This window comes from Dreissena polymorpha, chromosome 6, assembly GCF_020536995.1.
Source record: "Dreissena polymorpha isolate Duluth1 chromosome 6, UMN_Dpol_1.0, whole genome shotgun sequence".
In the NCBI taxonomy this organism is placed as follows: domain Eukaryota; kingdom Metazoa; phylum Mollusca; class Bivalvia; order Myida; family Dreissenidae; genus Dreissena; species Dreissena polymorpha.
Window position 1 is genome coordinate 33,657,770 of NC_068360.1, and position 15,523 is coordinate 33,673,292.

Here is a 15,523-nt window from a genome sequence, read left to right on the forward strand (position 1 = left end):
TAAGGTTTTATGTTGTTTGCTGCTTATAAGTAGCTTTAGAATTGTATTGAACGTGTTTGCTGTTGTTGTAACCTGTTAACTTTATCCTTCTTTTTTATCTTTTACCACTCTGATAGGCATTTTGATGCATTTGTAGTCCCTTAGAAAATTGAATTAAATTAAAGACTTTTCTACTAATCACTTTCTCTTTCCCGAGTAAACAGCGATGTAAATAAACGGATTGTTTGTAAACACAATTGTCTTGGAGGACACTTTATTTTGAGCTCAAAACAAGTTGTATTGCTCATTTTTTATTGTAATGTCCAATAGCATATATATATTGTTTTTTGATAACCTTTATAAATAAAACATGAAAGAATATATTAAAAAATCGGTAAATAATTACGGATCTTCACCTTTAAAGAGCCTTTAAGTTTTAAAGGCTTAGTTTGCAACCATAAGATACTGATGAGCAGCAATATCATAAAACCTGAACAGCCTGCCAGTTGCTGTTAGGCTGTTCTGGTTTAATGCTGGTTGCATATAGCCATTTGCATGTTGTTTCAGAGTGGGAACGGGGTGAAGCAGATAGTTTTGGTGCAGGAACTGTAGATTCATAATAACATTATTTTAGCTCATCTATTTTTTGAAAAAAAATTATGAGCTATTGTCATCACCTTGGCGTTGGCGTCCGGTTAAGTTTTGCGTTTAGGTCCACTTTTCTCAGAAAGTATCAATGCTATTGCATTAAAACTTGGTACACTTACTTACTATCATGAGGGGACTGGGCAGGCAAAGTTAGATAACTCTGGCGTGCATTTTGACAGAATTATGTGCCCTTTTTATACTTAGAAAATTGAAAATTTTGGTTAAGTTTTGCGTTTAGGTCCACTTTTCTCAGTGAGTATCAATGCTATTGCATTCAAACTTGTTACACTTACTTACTATCATGAGGGGACTGGGCAGGCAAAGTTAGATAACTCTGGCATGCATTTTGACAGAATTATGTGCCCTTTTTATACTTAGAAAATTGACAATTTTGGTTAAGTTTTGTGTTTAGATCCATTTTATTCCTTAAGCATCAAAGCTATTGCTTTCATACTTGCAACACTTACTAACTTTCATAAGGGGACTGTGCAGGCAAAGTAATGTAACTCTGACTGGCATTTTGACAGAATTATGTGCCCTTTTTATACTTAGAAAATTGAAAATTTTATTAAGTTTTGTGTTTAGGTCCACTTTATTCCTACAGTATCAAAGCTATTGCTTTCATACTTGCAACACTTATTAACTATCATAAGGGGACCGTGCAGGCAAAGTTATGTAACTCTGACTGGCATTTGGACGGAATTATGGGCCCTTTATACTTAGAAAATTGAAAATTTGGTTAAGATTTATGTTTTGGTCCACTTTACCCCTAAAGTATCATAGATATTGCTTTCATACTTGGAACACTCAAAAACTATCATAAGGGTACAGTAAAAGGACAAGTTGCATAACTCTGGTTGTCATTGTTACGGAATTATGGCCCTTTTTTGACTTAGTAACTTTTAATATATGGTTAAATTTTGTGTTTCAATCCACTTTACTTCTTAAGTATCAAGGCTATTGCTTTCAAACTTCAAATACTTTCATGCTATCATGAGGTTACTGTACCTGGCAAGTTGAATTTTACCTTGACCTTTGAATGACCTTGACTCTCAAGGTCAAATTATTAAAATTTGCTAAAATTGCCATAACTTCTTTATTTATGATTAGATTTGATTGATACTTTGACGAAACTACTCTTACCTGACATACCACAATAGACTCCACCCAAACCGTCCCCCGTGCCCTCCCCCCCTCCCCCCCCCCACCTCCCCCCTCCCCCCCCCCCTATTTTTTTTTTTTTTTTAAGATCATCTCACAAATGACCACCACACCCTCACACTATACCCCCACCCCACCCCACCCCACCCCACCCCACCCCCCCCCCCATTTATTTTTTATTTTTTTATTTTTTTTTATTTTTTTAAGATCATCTCACAAATTACCACCACACCCTCACACTATACCCCACCCCCCCATTTTTTTTTTTTTAAACGGTTATGTTTGAAATACCGTCCAACCATCGCACCCAAAAAATCCCCCCCCCCCCCCCCCCCCCCCCCCGCCCCCGATTTTTTTTTTTTTCGCTTTTTTTGGAAGATAATGTAATAAATGTCCACAACCCCACACTATACACCCCTCTTCACTCCACCCCTCCCTCCTTTGTGATTGAAAATGAGAGTCCCTTCACCTTTAAAAAGAAAATAGATGAGCGGTCTGCACCCGCAAGGCGGTGCTCTTGTTTGTCTAAAGCAGCCACTATGCCCCTAAAGTATTACTTCATTAATTGAGAGAAAATTAAATGTGATATTTTAAGCCCACTTACGTTAACCTGAGCAAACCTAAAAGCCCATTGTAACTATAAATGCAGTGCTTACTGGCTTGTGTAGTAAAGTCCCAATCCCAGCCACCTTTTAAGGTGAAAAAAGTTGTTCATTCAACTGTTGGTCTTATTAATAGTTTTATCCATGCTGACAAATAGTTCCATGTTTACTGATTTATCTTGTTATGACAGATGTTTTTAATTCCCTTATTAGAGCCGCAACAGTATTATCCACCACATTGAAAGATTCACACAGTTTTTTTATTGAGCTGTGCTCTGAGAACACGCTGCTTAATGCATGATTAAATAGTCGGCCTGATTTGATTTGCCAGTGCAGACCTATTAAGACAGTGTCTGTCTAAATTGGAAGTTTACTAAGAAGAGACCTCCTTTAAACAAAAAGTATCAAAAAACAAAAAGTGTCTTTTCTGATAAGCCTGTGCGAACTGCATAGCTAATCTGGGACAATACTGTACTATGCATAAAACCATGTATTCTCTGAACAAGGCTCAATACCTTTTACCTGCACATTTGTATTCCAGCAATATGATCAGAAGAACATACGGCGTCGTGTGTATGATGCCCTGAACGTTCTTATGGCGATGAACATCATCTCTAAGGAGAAGAAGGAAATCAGATGGATTGGCCTGCCCACAAATTCTGCTCAAGAATGTCAAAACTTAGAGGTGTGACAGACTTTACTGCCAATTTATCCATATGGTAAAATTTGTCCATGACCATCCGATTCATGATGAGTATTTTCGTGCGGTTCTAGATATTGTAACAGCTGATGATAAAGCATCATGATTCCCATCTCTTGTTCATGTATAAAATTTATTCAACATGGCAGGTTTTGAAAATGTTGCTGAAAATGAATACGTCAGTCCGTCCGTGTGTCCGTCCGTGCACAATTTTTTGTCCGGGCTATTTCTCAGCAACTAATGTCCGGAATTCAATGAAACTTTATTGGAAGCTTCACTACCAAAAGGAGATGTGCATATGATCAGCGGGGTCTGGTCGGATAATTTTTCACAGAGTTATGGCCCATTGAAATTTCCATTAACTGTACATAAAGTGCAATTCCTACCGGGCTATTTCTCAGCAACTGATGACCGGAATTCAATGAAACTTTATGGGAAGCTTCACTACCAAGAGGAGATGTGCATATAATCAGTGGGTTCTGGTCAGATGATTTTTTACAGAGTTATGGCCCTTTGAAATTTTCCATTAACTGTACATATAGTGCAATTCTTGTTCCGGCTATTTCTCACCAACTAATGACCGGAAATCAATGAAACTTTATGGGAAGCTTCACTGCCAAGAGGAGATGTGCATTGCATTAGTGGTTTCTGGTCGGTTGATTTTTCACAGAGTTATGGCCCTTTGAAATTTTCCATTAACAGGGCTCCCCCTGGCCCAAAAATTTCTGTAGCCAACATTTTAGCCAAATGGATTTTTTTGTAGCCAAATTTTGAAACTGTAGCCAAAGTATTAGCAAAGCATTCGGAACCGTCTGTTTTAAGTATAGGCTACAGTAGTGTAAAAGAAGAAACTAAACAAAGAAGCTTTAATATGTTTATTACTATAATCATCATGGGTGCATAACAACAAAAAAACAACAGTTGTGCAGCAAAGTACACATTAGTCATAGCCGACACTACAGCCGCTTCACTTTTGGATATTGCTGCAGCCTGCGCATTTGTCATGGATGTTTTCAGACTAGACGCTTGTGAGGCCTCTTTGTGTCTGAAATAAACAAAATCAAATATGCTAAATTTCAAAACAAAAGCTCGTTTTGAAAAGTGTCAATATATATTTATTATAAACATAAATTATTATTGTTATTTTTAATATATTATTAATAATATAAAAAATATTCATGTATTTACATTTAATATTTATGATTATCATTCTTTATTATTACCTTTTGATTTTTCGTGTTTTGAAATGTCTTTTTTCAACATACTACACCCAGATGTGAATGAATTTGATTTTTGAAACTGTATGCATATTTTGCAATACATCGTTTTTGATTTTGCATTATAATCTAACCACATGAATTCCGAAAGCCAAACATCTTTAAATGATCTCTTAGTATTATCAGATTAGATTTTTTTTGAGACCGGGTCATTAGAATAGTCAGAGTCCAAAGGACGCTTATTGCCTATAGTCGCCATTATGGAAGTCACAATTTCCGACACCTTCGCTGTAAATGTCACGGGTTTCATCTATCGTCATTCACAATTGTAACGCATTAAGCCTTTAATCATTACAAACATTACGAACTTCTCGAAATCAATTATTAACTTCTTTACTTACGTTCATTGTGTGACTAAGTTGATAATTCGCTAACGGCTTTTACTCAAATTGATTGAAATCGGCAGCAATCTTTAATCAGATGTAATTGTTTATTTAAGCCGATAAGATCAACGGTTACACCAGTCAGTTTCATTTTCCTTTGTCTCGATATCCGGTTTCTGACAGGTGTTAATGCAGACTGCGTATCAATTTTGCGGGTCAATAATACGGCGATGTATTGAAAATAATCGTTTGGCAAAAACTCCGGCGAACGATTTTTTTCCTGACAAAAATCGTTACCGGACGTTTTCGCCAAACGATTATTTTATTTGCCGAATTTGCTAAATTTTCGCCATTGGCGAATCTGATTAACGGCAGCAGGAGCCCTGCATTAACTGTACATATAGTGCAATTCATGTCAGGACTATTTCTGAGCAACTAATGACCGGAATTCAATGAAACTTTACGGGAAGCTTCACTACCAAGAGGAGATGTGCATATTATTAGCCGGTTCTGGTTGGATGATTTTTCACAGAGTTATGGCCCTTTGAAATTTTCCATTGTACATATAGTGCAATTCTTGTCCGAGCTTTTTCTCAGCAACTTATGACGGGAATTCAATTAAACTTTATGGGAAGCTTCACTACCAAGAGAAGATGTGCATATTATCAGCCGGTTCTGGTCGGATGATTTTTCACAGAGTTATGGCCCTTTGAAATTTTCTATAAACTGTACAAAAAGTGCAATTCTTGTCTGGGCTATTTCTCCCCAACTACTGACTGGAATACAATGAAACTTTATGGGAAGCTTAACTACCTTGAGGAGATGTGCATGTTATTTGTGGATTCTGGTTAGATGATTTATTTAGAGAGTTATGGCCCTTTGAAATTTTTAAGTTGCCAAACCATCCATCGTATTATTTTGTCCAAAGTTATGCCCCTCAAGACGTGTCCTTTTATCTGAATATATAGTGCAATATTGTGACAAAAAAAACCTTTGGGGAGCATCACCTGTCCTCGACGGTTTCTTGTTTTAGTACAACCTGATTTTTAGCTCGGCTGTTTTCTGAGTAAACCTGGGGTATTGTCCAGAGCTCCAGATAAGGGCCGTACAGCCGTAAATACAGCTTTTCATGAAGGTTTACGCATTTATTTTTATAAACTGGATGTACATTTACGACTTTAAAATCCCTTTTAGGCATTTACGAAAAAAATCAGGCCGTACCGATAAATCTGCGTCAGAGTTATTTGTTGTTCTCTAACTTATTGGCGCTTTTCGTTTATTTAATTACCAAAAAGTTGTAGACTGGGTTCTGGTACTATTGTCTATTTTGTCCTGTGATTTCCGCTAACTCATGAACCCTATCCAAGAATATGGGTGGTACAGTAATACCTGTATTTTTGGATATGGTAGTACAGGTACTAATTGATTTTCAGCGTTACTCCTTTTTCTTTCTGTCAGTGGCAGTACCTTTACTTATTTCACAAATCCTTATCTGGAGCTCTGATTGTCATAGTCAGCTTGTCGTCAGCCGTCCGCCGTAGGTGTCTTGCTAAAATCTAAACATTGGCTCTAAAATCAAAGTGCTTCCACCTACAACTTTGAAACTTCATATGTAGATGCACCTTGACGAGTTCTACATGCCACATCCAGTTTTGGGTCACTAGGTCAAAGGTCAAGGTCACTGTGACCTCTAAAAAATATATATAAAATTCTGACAAGCTTTCGCAGCTGAGGGTTGGCACCCGTTATGCGGTGCTCTTGTTCCATTAAGGGGTCGTAAACAGAAAGATAAAAACAAAGGCCTTATGAAGATCGATATTCTGCTCATTTGTTGCTAATCTATTATCTTTAAGCTTTGTTTTGTACATACAGTTGGAGAAGCAGAAGCGTTTGGACAGAATCAAGCACAAGACTCAACAAATTCAGGAATTAATTTTACAGGTAATTTTTACATGAAATATTTATCAACAATCTGTTGTCTCGTGATTTCACAACCTTTCCTGAAGTTCTGGTGTTTTAAATGTGTTTAACTGAGGTTAAATTATATTTAAAGTGAGAAAACTTTTTTCCCAGTTAAAAAAAAAGATGATAATATAAAAATGTGTTACTAGTCTTTGAATGTATTGTCAAAATTGTGTTTACATATATTTGTTTTAAATATAAAATCACTTTGCGGTATTCATCGTTTCTTCTGTGATAACCTCTAGTTTGTGTAGTTGCTTCAGTATCAGCTTAAATGAACATCATCTAAATAGGAAGGTTATATTTGAATTACTATTTCCAAATTTCGTTCATTTTACAGCAAATTGCCTTCAAGAACCTTGTACAGCGAAATCGTGAGCTGGAGCGGACACAAGGACCACCCGCACCTAACTCTGCCATCCAGTTGCCATACATCATCGTTAACACAAGCAAGAAAACTGTAATAGATTGCAGTATATCCAAAGACAAGTAAGTTCAAAGCTGGGATACACTCAGCTCCTTAGGGAATTCTTAACTAAAGCTCCTCATAAGGTGAATCTTTCAGTGAACATTTTTTATTCGAAAATTTAATCTGATTTATTTGAGAAACATTAACTTGATTTGAGCATCTTAATCTAATAGGAAACTCAACACGCTCTATCTAGATTTAAGTAATTTTATGAATGTACAGAATTTCATTGAGTTTTCCCATAGACTTTGATAATTGGGCAAAGTCTATGCCTTAGCATTTGTGTGATATGATATGGAACAAAACAGCAGATAATTGCACACTGTGTTTTATTTCTCCATTAAATGTGTTGTTTATATGTTAATATGTTCAGCTGAAATAAAAAAAAAGGTAAAAAAAAACTTGTTTTGACATATAATTACAATTTTCATGGATTCATTGATTGATAACCTAATGGCCAAAAATATTCTTGTAAGTTGGATTCATTCAAATCATCTATCTAACTACCGTCAAATTATTTGTTCAATTCGTTCAATAATATTGCCTTAAGTAAATTTGAATTGTTGACATATTTTATCATGCATGAAAACATAACCATTCTTCTATTTATAAAATGAGAAGATAATTTCTTGCAGAGACGAATATCTGTTCAATTTCAACAACACGTTTGAGATACACGATGATATTGAGGTACTCAAGCGAATGGGAATGGCCTATGGGTTGGAAAAAGGCCAGTGTTCTAAAGCAGACCTCCAGAAGTGTATCAACAGTGTGCCAAAGGCTTTGGAGCCGTATGTCATGGGTAAGATACCTGTACTAAGGAAATGAAGGGCCGTTCACTACATTTAACAATTTTGGAGTTTAACTTTAACATGGAAAAACCTTCTTTTAATGCCCCCGGATCGAATGATCGGGGGTATATTGTTTATGGCCTGTCTGTCATTGTATGTGTGTGTCTGTTTGTCTGTGTGTCTGTCACTAAACTTTAACCTTGGTCATAACTTTTGAAATATTGAAGATAGCAACTTGATATTTGGCATGCATGTGTATCTCATGGAGCTGCACATTTTGAGTGGTGGAAGGTCAAGGTCATCCTTCAAGGTCAAAGGTCAAATATATTGCTTCAAAGCTGCGCAATAAGGGGCATTGTGTTTCTGACAAACACATCTGTTGTTTTCTTGTTCAACCAATTTTTCTTGGATATCCAAATGCTAAAATTGTTTTTGATCTTTAAAAAAATATAACTGGAAAGTTTGTTCAAAGCTTGCAAAGTTTATGAATGAACAACTTGGGAAGATTATTAACTATCATAAGGGGACTGTGCAGGCAAAGTTATGTAACTCTGACTGGCATTTGGACGGAATAATGGGCCCTTTATACTTAGAAAATTGAAAATTTTGTTAAGTTTTGTGTTTTGGTCCACTTTACCCCTAAAGTATCATAGATATTGCTTTCATACTTGGAACACTCGCAAACTATCATAAGGGTACAGTAAAAGGACAAGTTGCATAACTCTGGTTGTCATTGTTACGGAATTATGGCCCTTTTTTGACTTAGTAACTTTGAATATATGGTTAAATTTTGTGTTTCGATCCACTTTACTTCTTAAGTATCAAGGCTATTGCTTTCAAACTTCAAATACTTTCATGCTATCATGAGGTTACTGTACCTGGCAAGTTGAATTTTACCTTGACCTTTGAATGACCTTGACTCTCAAGGTCAAATTATTAAATTTTGCTAAAAATGCCATAACTTTTATATTTATGATTAGATTTGATTGATACTTTGACAAAACTACTCTTACCTGACATACCACAATAGACTCCACCCAAACCATCCCCTGTGTCTCCCCCCCTGACCCCCCCGAATCCCCCCCCCCTATTTTTTTTTATTTTTTTTTAAGATCATCTCACAAATGACCACCCCACCCTCACACTATACCCCTCCCCCCCCACCCCACCCCCACCCCAAATTATTTTTTTTGAAACGGTTAAAAAACACAAATATTTATTATTATTATTTTATGTTTGAAATACCGTCGAACCATCGCACCCAAGAATCCCAACCCTTCCCCCTCTCCCCCCACCCGAATCCCCCCCCGCTAATTTTTTTTTTTTTTTTAGTTTTTTTTTTAAGATCAACTCACAAATGACCACCCCACCCTCACACTATACCCTCACCCCACCCCCCACCCCCCAATTTTATTTTTTTTGAAACGGTTAAAAAACACAAATATTTATTTTTATTATTTTATGTTTGAAATACCGTCCATTACCATCGCACCCAAGAATCCCAACCCACTTTCCTCCCCCTACCCGGATCCCCCCCCCCCCCCCCCCTAATTTTTTCTTTTTTTTTTAAGATCATCTCACAAATGACCACCACACCCCACCCTCACACTATACTCCCCCCCACCCCCCAAATTTCATATTTTATGTTTGAAATACCGTCCAACCATCGCACCCAAGAATCTTTTTTTTTGCATTTTTTTTCGCATTTTTGGAAAATTGTGTAATAAATGTCCACACCCCCACACTATACACCCCTCTTAACTCCACCCCTCCCTCCTTTGTGATTGAAAATGAGAGTCCCTTCACCTTTAAAAAGAAAATAGATGAGCGGTCTGCACCCGCAAGGCGGTGCTCTTGTTATTTCTTATTTTTGGAAGATAATGTAATAAATGACCACACCCCACACTATACACCCCTTTCCACCCCACCCCTCCATCTTTTTTGATTGAAGTATTGAGATAGGTCCCTTCACCTATAAAAAGAAAAATAGATGAGCGGTCTGCATCAGCAAGGCGGTGCTCTTGTTTCTATTTAGCTCACCTGAGCACAACGTGCTCATGGTGAGCTTTTGTGATCGCTTTTTGTCCGTTGTGCCTTGTGCGGCGTCAACATTTGCCTTGTTCACTCTCTAGAGGCCACATTTATTGTCCAATCTTCATGAAATTTGGTCAGAACATTGGTTTTAATGATATCTTGGATGAGTTCGAAAATTGTTACGTTTGCTTGAAAAACATGGCTGCCAAGGGGCGGGGCATTTTTCCTTATATGGCTATATATGGCTATAGTAAAATCTTGTTAACACTCTAGAGGCAACATTAATTGTCTGATCTTCATTAAACTTGGGATTCATCCCAATAATATCTTGGATGAGTTCGAAAATGATGCCGGTTGGTTGAAAAACATGGCCGCCAGGGGGTGGGGCATTTTTCCTCATATGGCTATAGTAAAACCTTGTTAACACTCTAGAAGCCACATTTATTTTCGATCATCATGAAACTTGCTCAGAAGATTTGTCCCACTGATATCTTGGATGAGTTCAAAAATGGTAACCTTGCTTGAAAAACATGGCTGCCAAGGTGCGGGGCATTTTTCCTTATATGGCTTTAGTAAAATCTTGTTAACACTCTAGAGGCCACATTTATTGTCCAATCTTTATGAAACTTGGTCAGAAGATTCATCCCAATAATATCTTGGCCGAGTTCGAAAATGATGCCGGTTGGTTAAAAAACATGGCCAGCGCCCTCACACTACTTTCGGGAAAGGGGTCCGCAGCCCTTAGGAGGAGGATCTTTATGTAAATGGGGGAATTTTTATAAAAAACAACAACTGTGTTTAACTGTTATAAACATATATTTCTATATATGTGACTGTCTATAGGACAGAAAGGTGGACTTTACCTCAATCTAATGACTATAAAACAGTAATCTAATTTAAATGTGGGTCGGTAGGTAGGCTTTTTTTTCTTACCACAACACTTAATTGAATATTTAACTCAATGAGAATGTCATTATTTTCAGGTATCAGCAGTGTGAAATGCATGACGACAAAGCACTAACTTTCAGATATAATTCTTAATTAGAAGATGTTTGATCCAGATTTTCTTTCTCTGTAAATTATTGTACAATTAAATATTCTTTATAATCTAAAGACTGCATTTGAATAAAGCATTTATTGACTAGAATAAATGTAAATGAAACAAAACTTTAACAAAAATAACAGTTCTGAACGATTCAGACGCTTTCCACAGTTGCGTAAATTTCGGACATATAATTCGTATGCGGATTTTGTAACAGAAAAAGCTTTTGTCTTTATCTGTAAATTACTGTACAAATAAATATTCTTTGAAAACTGAAGACTTCATTTTGAATAAAGCATTTATTGATAAATGTCAATGAAACAAAACATTAACAAAAAAAACAGTTCTGAACGATTCAGACGCTTTCGGCAGTTGCGTAAATTTTGGACATTAAATTCGGATGTGGATTTTATAACAGAAATAACTTTTGAGTTGGTGGTTAAAAAACAGGGTCGGTCGGATAACCGGAAACAATACTTCTTTTTCGTTAGGACTATATTGGACAAAGCGATATAACGGATCATGATATATTGCCTTTATTGGAGTCGATTTCAACTATAAATCAGCAATTTTTTTGTTTGATTTTTTTTTTACATTTTCTGAGGGGGGAAAAAATAATTTTTGTTGGGGAAAAAAATATACTTTTAAGGTGGGGGACTGCAGCCGAAATTCGTCGGCAGATTTGATAGATTGAGGGCCCTGATGGCCGCCAGGGGGCGGGGCATTTTTCCTCATATGGCTATAGTAAAACCTTGTTAACACTCTAGAGGCCACATTTATTGTCCAATCTTGATGAAATATGGTCAGAACATTTGTCTTAACGATATCTTGAATGAGTTCGCAAATGGTTACGTTTGCTTGAAAAACATGGCTGCCAAGGGGCGTGCCATTTTTCCTTATATGGCTATGTAAGGCTATAGTAAAATCTTGTTAACACTCTAGAGGCCACATTTATAGTCTGATCTTCATGAAACTCGGTCAGAAGATTCATCCCAATAATATCTTGGACGAGTTCAAAAATGATGCTGGTTGGTTATAAAACATTGCCACCACAGGGGCGGGGCTATTTTCCTTATATGGCTATAGTGAAACGTTGTTAACACTCTAGAGGTTACATTTATTTTCCGATCATCATGAAACTTGGTCAGAAGATTTGTCCCAATGATATCTTGGATGAGTTCGAAAATGGTTTTGATTGCTTTTAAAACATGGCCACCAGGGGCGGGGCATTTTTTCTTATATGGCTATAAATGGCTATAGTAAAACCTTGTTAACACTCTTGAGGCCACATTTATAGTCCAATCTTCATGAAATTTGGTCAGAAGATTGGTCTCAATGGTATCGTGGATGAGTTCGAAAATTATTATGTTTGCTTGAAAAAAATGGCTTCCAAGGGGCGGGGCATTTTTCCTTATATGGCTATAGTAAAATCTTGTTAACACTCTTAGAGTCCACATTTACTGACCGATCTTCATGAAACTTGGTCAGAAGATTCATCCCAATAATATCTTGGACGAGTTCAAAAATGATGCCGGTTGGTTGAAAAAACATGGCTGCCAGGGGGCGGGGCATTTTTTATGTCCCCCACTATAATAGTGGGGGACATATTGTTTTTATGTCCCCCACTATAATAGTGGGGGACATATTGTTTTTGCCCTGTCTGTCTGTTGGTCTGTTGGTCTGTCTGTCTGTTTGCGCCAACTTTAACATTTTGCAATAACTTTTGCTATATTGAAGATAGCAACTTTATATTTGGCATGCATGTGTATCTCATGTTTTTAATAGAATGATGAATACACATGCGTTGTTAGGGATGGTCTGGTTGATCATAATTTGCTTTGTTCTAACAAGAAATTGCACCTAGAAAGACTATTAAAAAAAAGAACAATAAGCTAGGGCTGGGGGGGGGGGGTGATATTCCCTTCCTTTATAAGGCCACTGACTTTTGGCTTAATTTTCCGGATTTCAAATTTGGGACAATTGACACCCCTGAATATACATATATTGTGATCATCACTTTCTGATAAGTTAATCAAGAAATAAACAAAAGCATTGTCTGTGTACGGCTTTTCCCTTGAGTTCTGAAAATTTTGGTATTTATAATTCACTATTCTAAGTTTTGAAAACATTTGAAAATATTCATCAAAATTTCAAAGAATGAAAATGCTCATAATTTAAATATTGCCAATTACAGTAATTAATATAATGCTGTCCTATCAGATTTGCAACTTTCTTGAATAGTTAAGCAACAAAAAACGAGTATGTACGAAATAATATGTAGAAATGTACTAGGTAAGACTAGTTACTTAAATCAGTTTAACCCATTTATGCCGAGCGTCTAGAAAAAGGTCTTGGCATGATGCGGTGTCACATCTGGGTCTTTGCTGTTTGCTTAAAGGAATTTCTGTAAGAAATATTCTAAATATAGATTGATCCAATTTAGAAGGATTGGAGAGTCCACTAGGCATAAATGAGTTTAATTGACCAAAATTCACTAGATTTCAATCAGTCATATTTTTATGACCCCTTTCGAAGAAAACGGGGCATATAGTGATCGGACTGTCCGTCTGTCTTTCCGTCACACTTTGGGTTTAGGTTTCGAAAAATGCTCATAACTTCCTTGTCCTTTGAGATATAACCTTCATATTTGGTATGCATGTGTATATGGACAAGGCCTTTCCATACGCACAAAATTTTACCCCTGTGACCTTGACCTTGAAGTTAGGGTCCGTGTTTAGGTTTCAAAATCTGTGTTTAGGTTTTGAAAAATGCTCATAACTTCTATGTCCCTTGAGATATAACCTTCATATTTGGTATGCATGTGTATATGGACAAGGCCTTTCCACACGCACACAAATTTTGACCCCTGTGACCTTGAACTTATGGTCCGCGTTAAGGTTTCGAAATCTGCGTTTAGGTTTCAAAAAAAGCTCATAACTTCTATCAAGGGTTTATAGTTGACATTTTTCCTTATATGGCTATAGTAAAACACTCTAGAGGTCACATTTATTTTCCGATCATCATGAAACTTGGTCATCAGATTTGTCCCAATGATATCTTGGATGAGTTCGAAAATTGTATTGGTTGCTTTAAAAACATGGCCACCAGGGGCGGGGCATTTTTCCTAATATGGCTATATATGGCTTTAGTAAAACCCAAGGGGCAGGGCATTTTTCCTTATATGGCTATAGTAAAATCTTGTTAACACTATAGGCCACATTTACTGTCCGATCTTCATGAAACTTGGTCAAAAGATTCATTCCGATAATATCTTGGAAGAGTTTAAAAGGATGCCAGTTGGGTGAAAAACATGGCTGCCAAGGGGCTGGCCAAGGGGCGGGCTTTTGTATGGTAGGGTGGCATATAGCATTTGAACTGTCTGTCCGTCCGTCCGAAAACTTAAACATGGGCCATAACTTTTGCAATATTGAAGATAGCAACTTGATATTTGGCATGCGTGTGTATCTCATGGAGCTGCACATTTTGAGAGGTGAAAGGTCAAGGTTATCCTCCAAGGTCAAAAGTAAAAAAATACAATCTGAGAGAAGTAATAAGCTTTAAAAGAAAGATAATTTCTAAACTTGCCAAATGATATATTGAAATTTTATTTCAAAGGGGCGCAATAGGGGGCATTGTGTTTTTGACAAACACAGCTCTTGTTCCTTATATGGCTATAGTAAAACATTTATTTTCCGATCTGGTTAGAAGATTTGTCCCAATTATATCATGTTATCTCAGGTGAGCGACTGGGCCTTTCAGGCCCTCTTGTTTTAATTGTATTCTTGTTCTGTTACTCGAGCTTTTTAGATCCAATGTTTCCATTTATCAATGTAAAGCATTGAATGACAAACTTCAATACATGCCAAAATCTGTGAAAAGGCCCCTTTAAAGTACTAGTATGTCTTAGTAATGGCTAGAAAGAATTATTGACCTTTAATTGGCCTGATGTAAGTTTATTAAAGACTCATTTCAGGTAACATGTCACAACCTTTCATCTTTGTTTTGCCATTGGTTTATTGGTTTTCCTTTTATGTAGCCAACAGTTTTCTTCCATTTAAATAGGTATATTTACAGAGACCAATGTAATATTATAATTATGACCCTAATATGACAGTGTCTGATTTTGTTCCTTGTACAGATCTGGCAAGAGGCAGCATGGCAAATGCAGGTCCCAGCGGGATACGACCGGTCACTGGAGGCCCTCCATCTTCACACCATTCGTAAGAGCCTTTCACAGTTTGGCTCGTGTTATTGTATGCCCTGTGTTTGAACCAGGAAATTGTGCCATCCTCAATTATGTTTATACTGGAGTTTTGTTTTTAACCCAGTCATGATTAATGATGTGACCTAGGCATGTGCATGCAATACGAACAGATCATACAATCATGCCCAAAACAATAACTACATTGTATTCTGCCGTTATAGTCCTGTAATCCAAACATAGAACAAGCCTGTAAGACTGTAACAGGCTGCTAAGATTCTTGTATTTATGAAGACAAAATTGTACCTTTTTTTTGCTCACAAGCATTATACAA

At 36.8% G+C, this 15,523-nt stretch overlaps 1 protein-coding gene across 3 annotated transcripts in view; it reads left to right on the forward strand.

Annotated features, from left to right (window-relative positions):
• Positions 1-15,523, forward strand: part of LOC127834762 (transcription factor Dp-1-like) — a 40,882-nt gene that overhangs the window by 19,717 nt on the left and 5,642 nt on the right. For all 3 annotated transcript variants that reach the window (XM_052360797.1, XM_052360796.1, XM_052360795.1), the window contains exons 7-11: positions 2,932-3,075; positions 6,563-6,631; positions 6,993-7,141; positions 7,757-7,923; positions 15,127-15,208. In XM_052360797.1, coding sequence (XP_052216757.1) covers positions 2,932-3,075; positions 6,563-6,631; positions 6,993-7,141; positions 7,757-7,923; positions 15,127-15,208 — 611 coding nt within the window. The remainder of the gene's footprint in view (positions 1-2,931; positions 3,076-6,562; positions 6,632-6,992; positions 7,142-7,756; positions 7,924-15,126; positions 15,209-15,523) is intronic.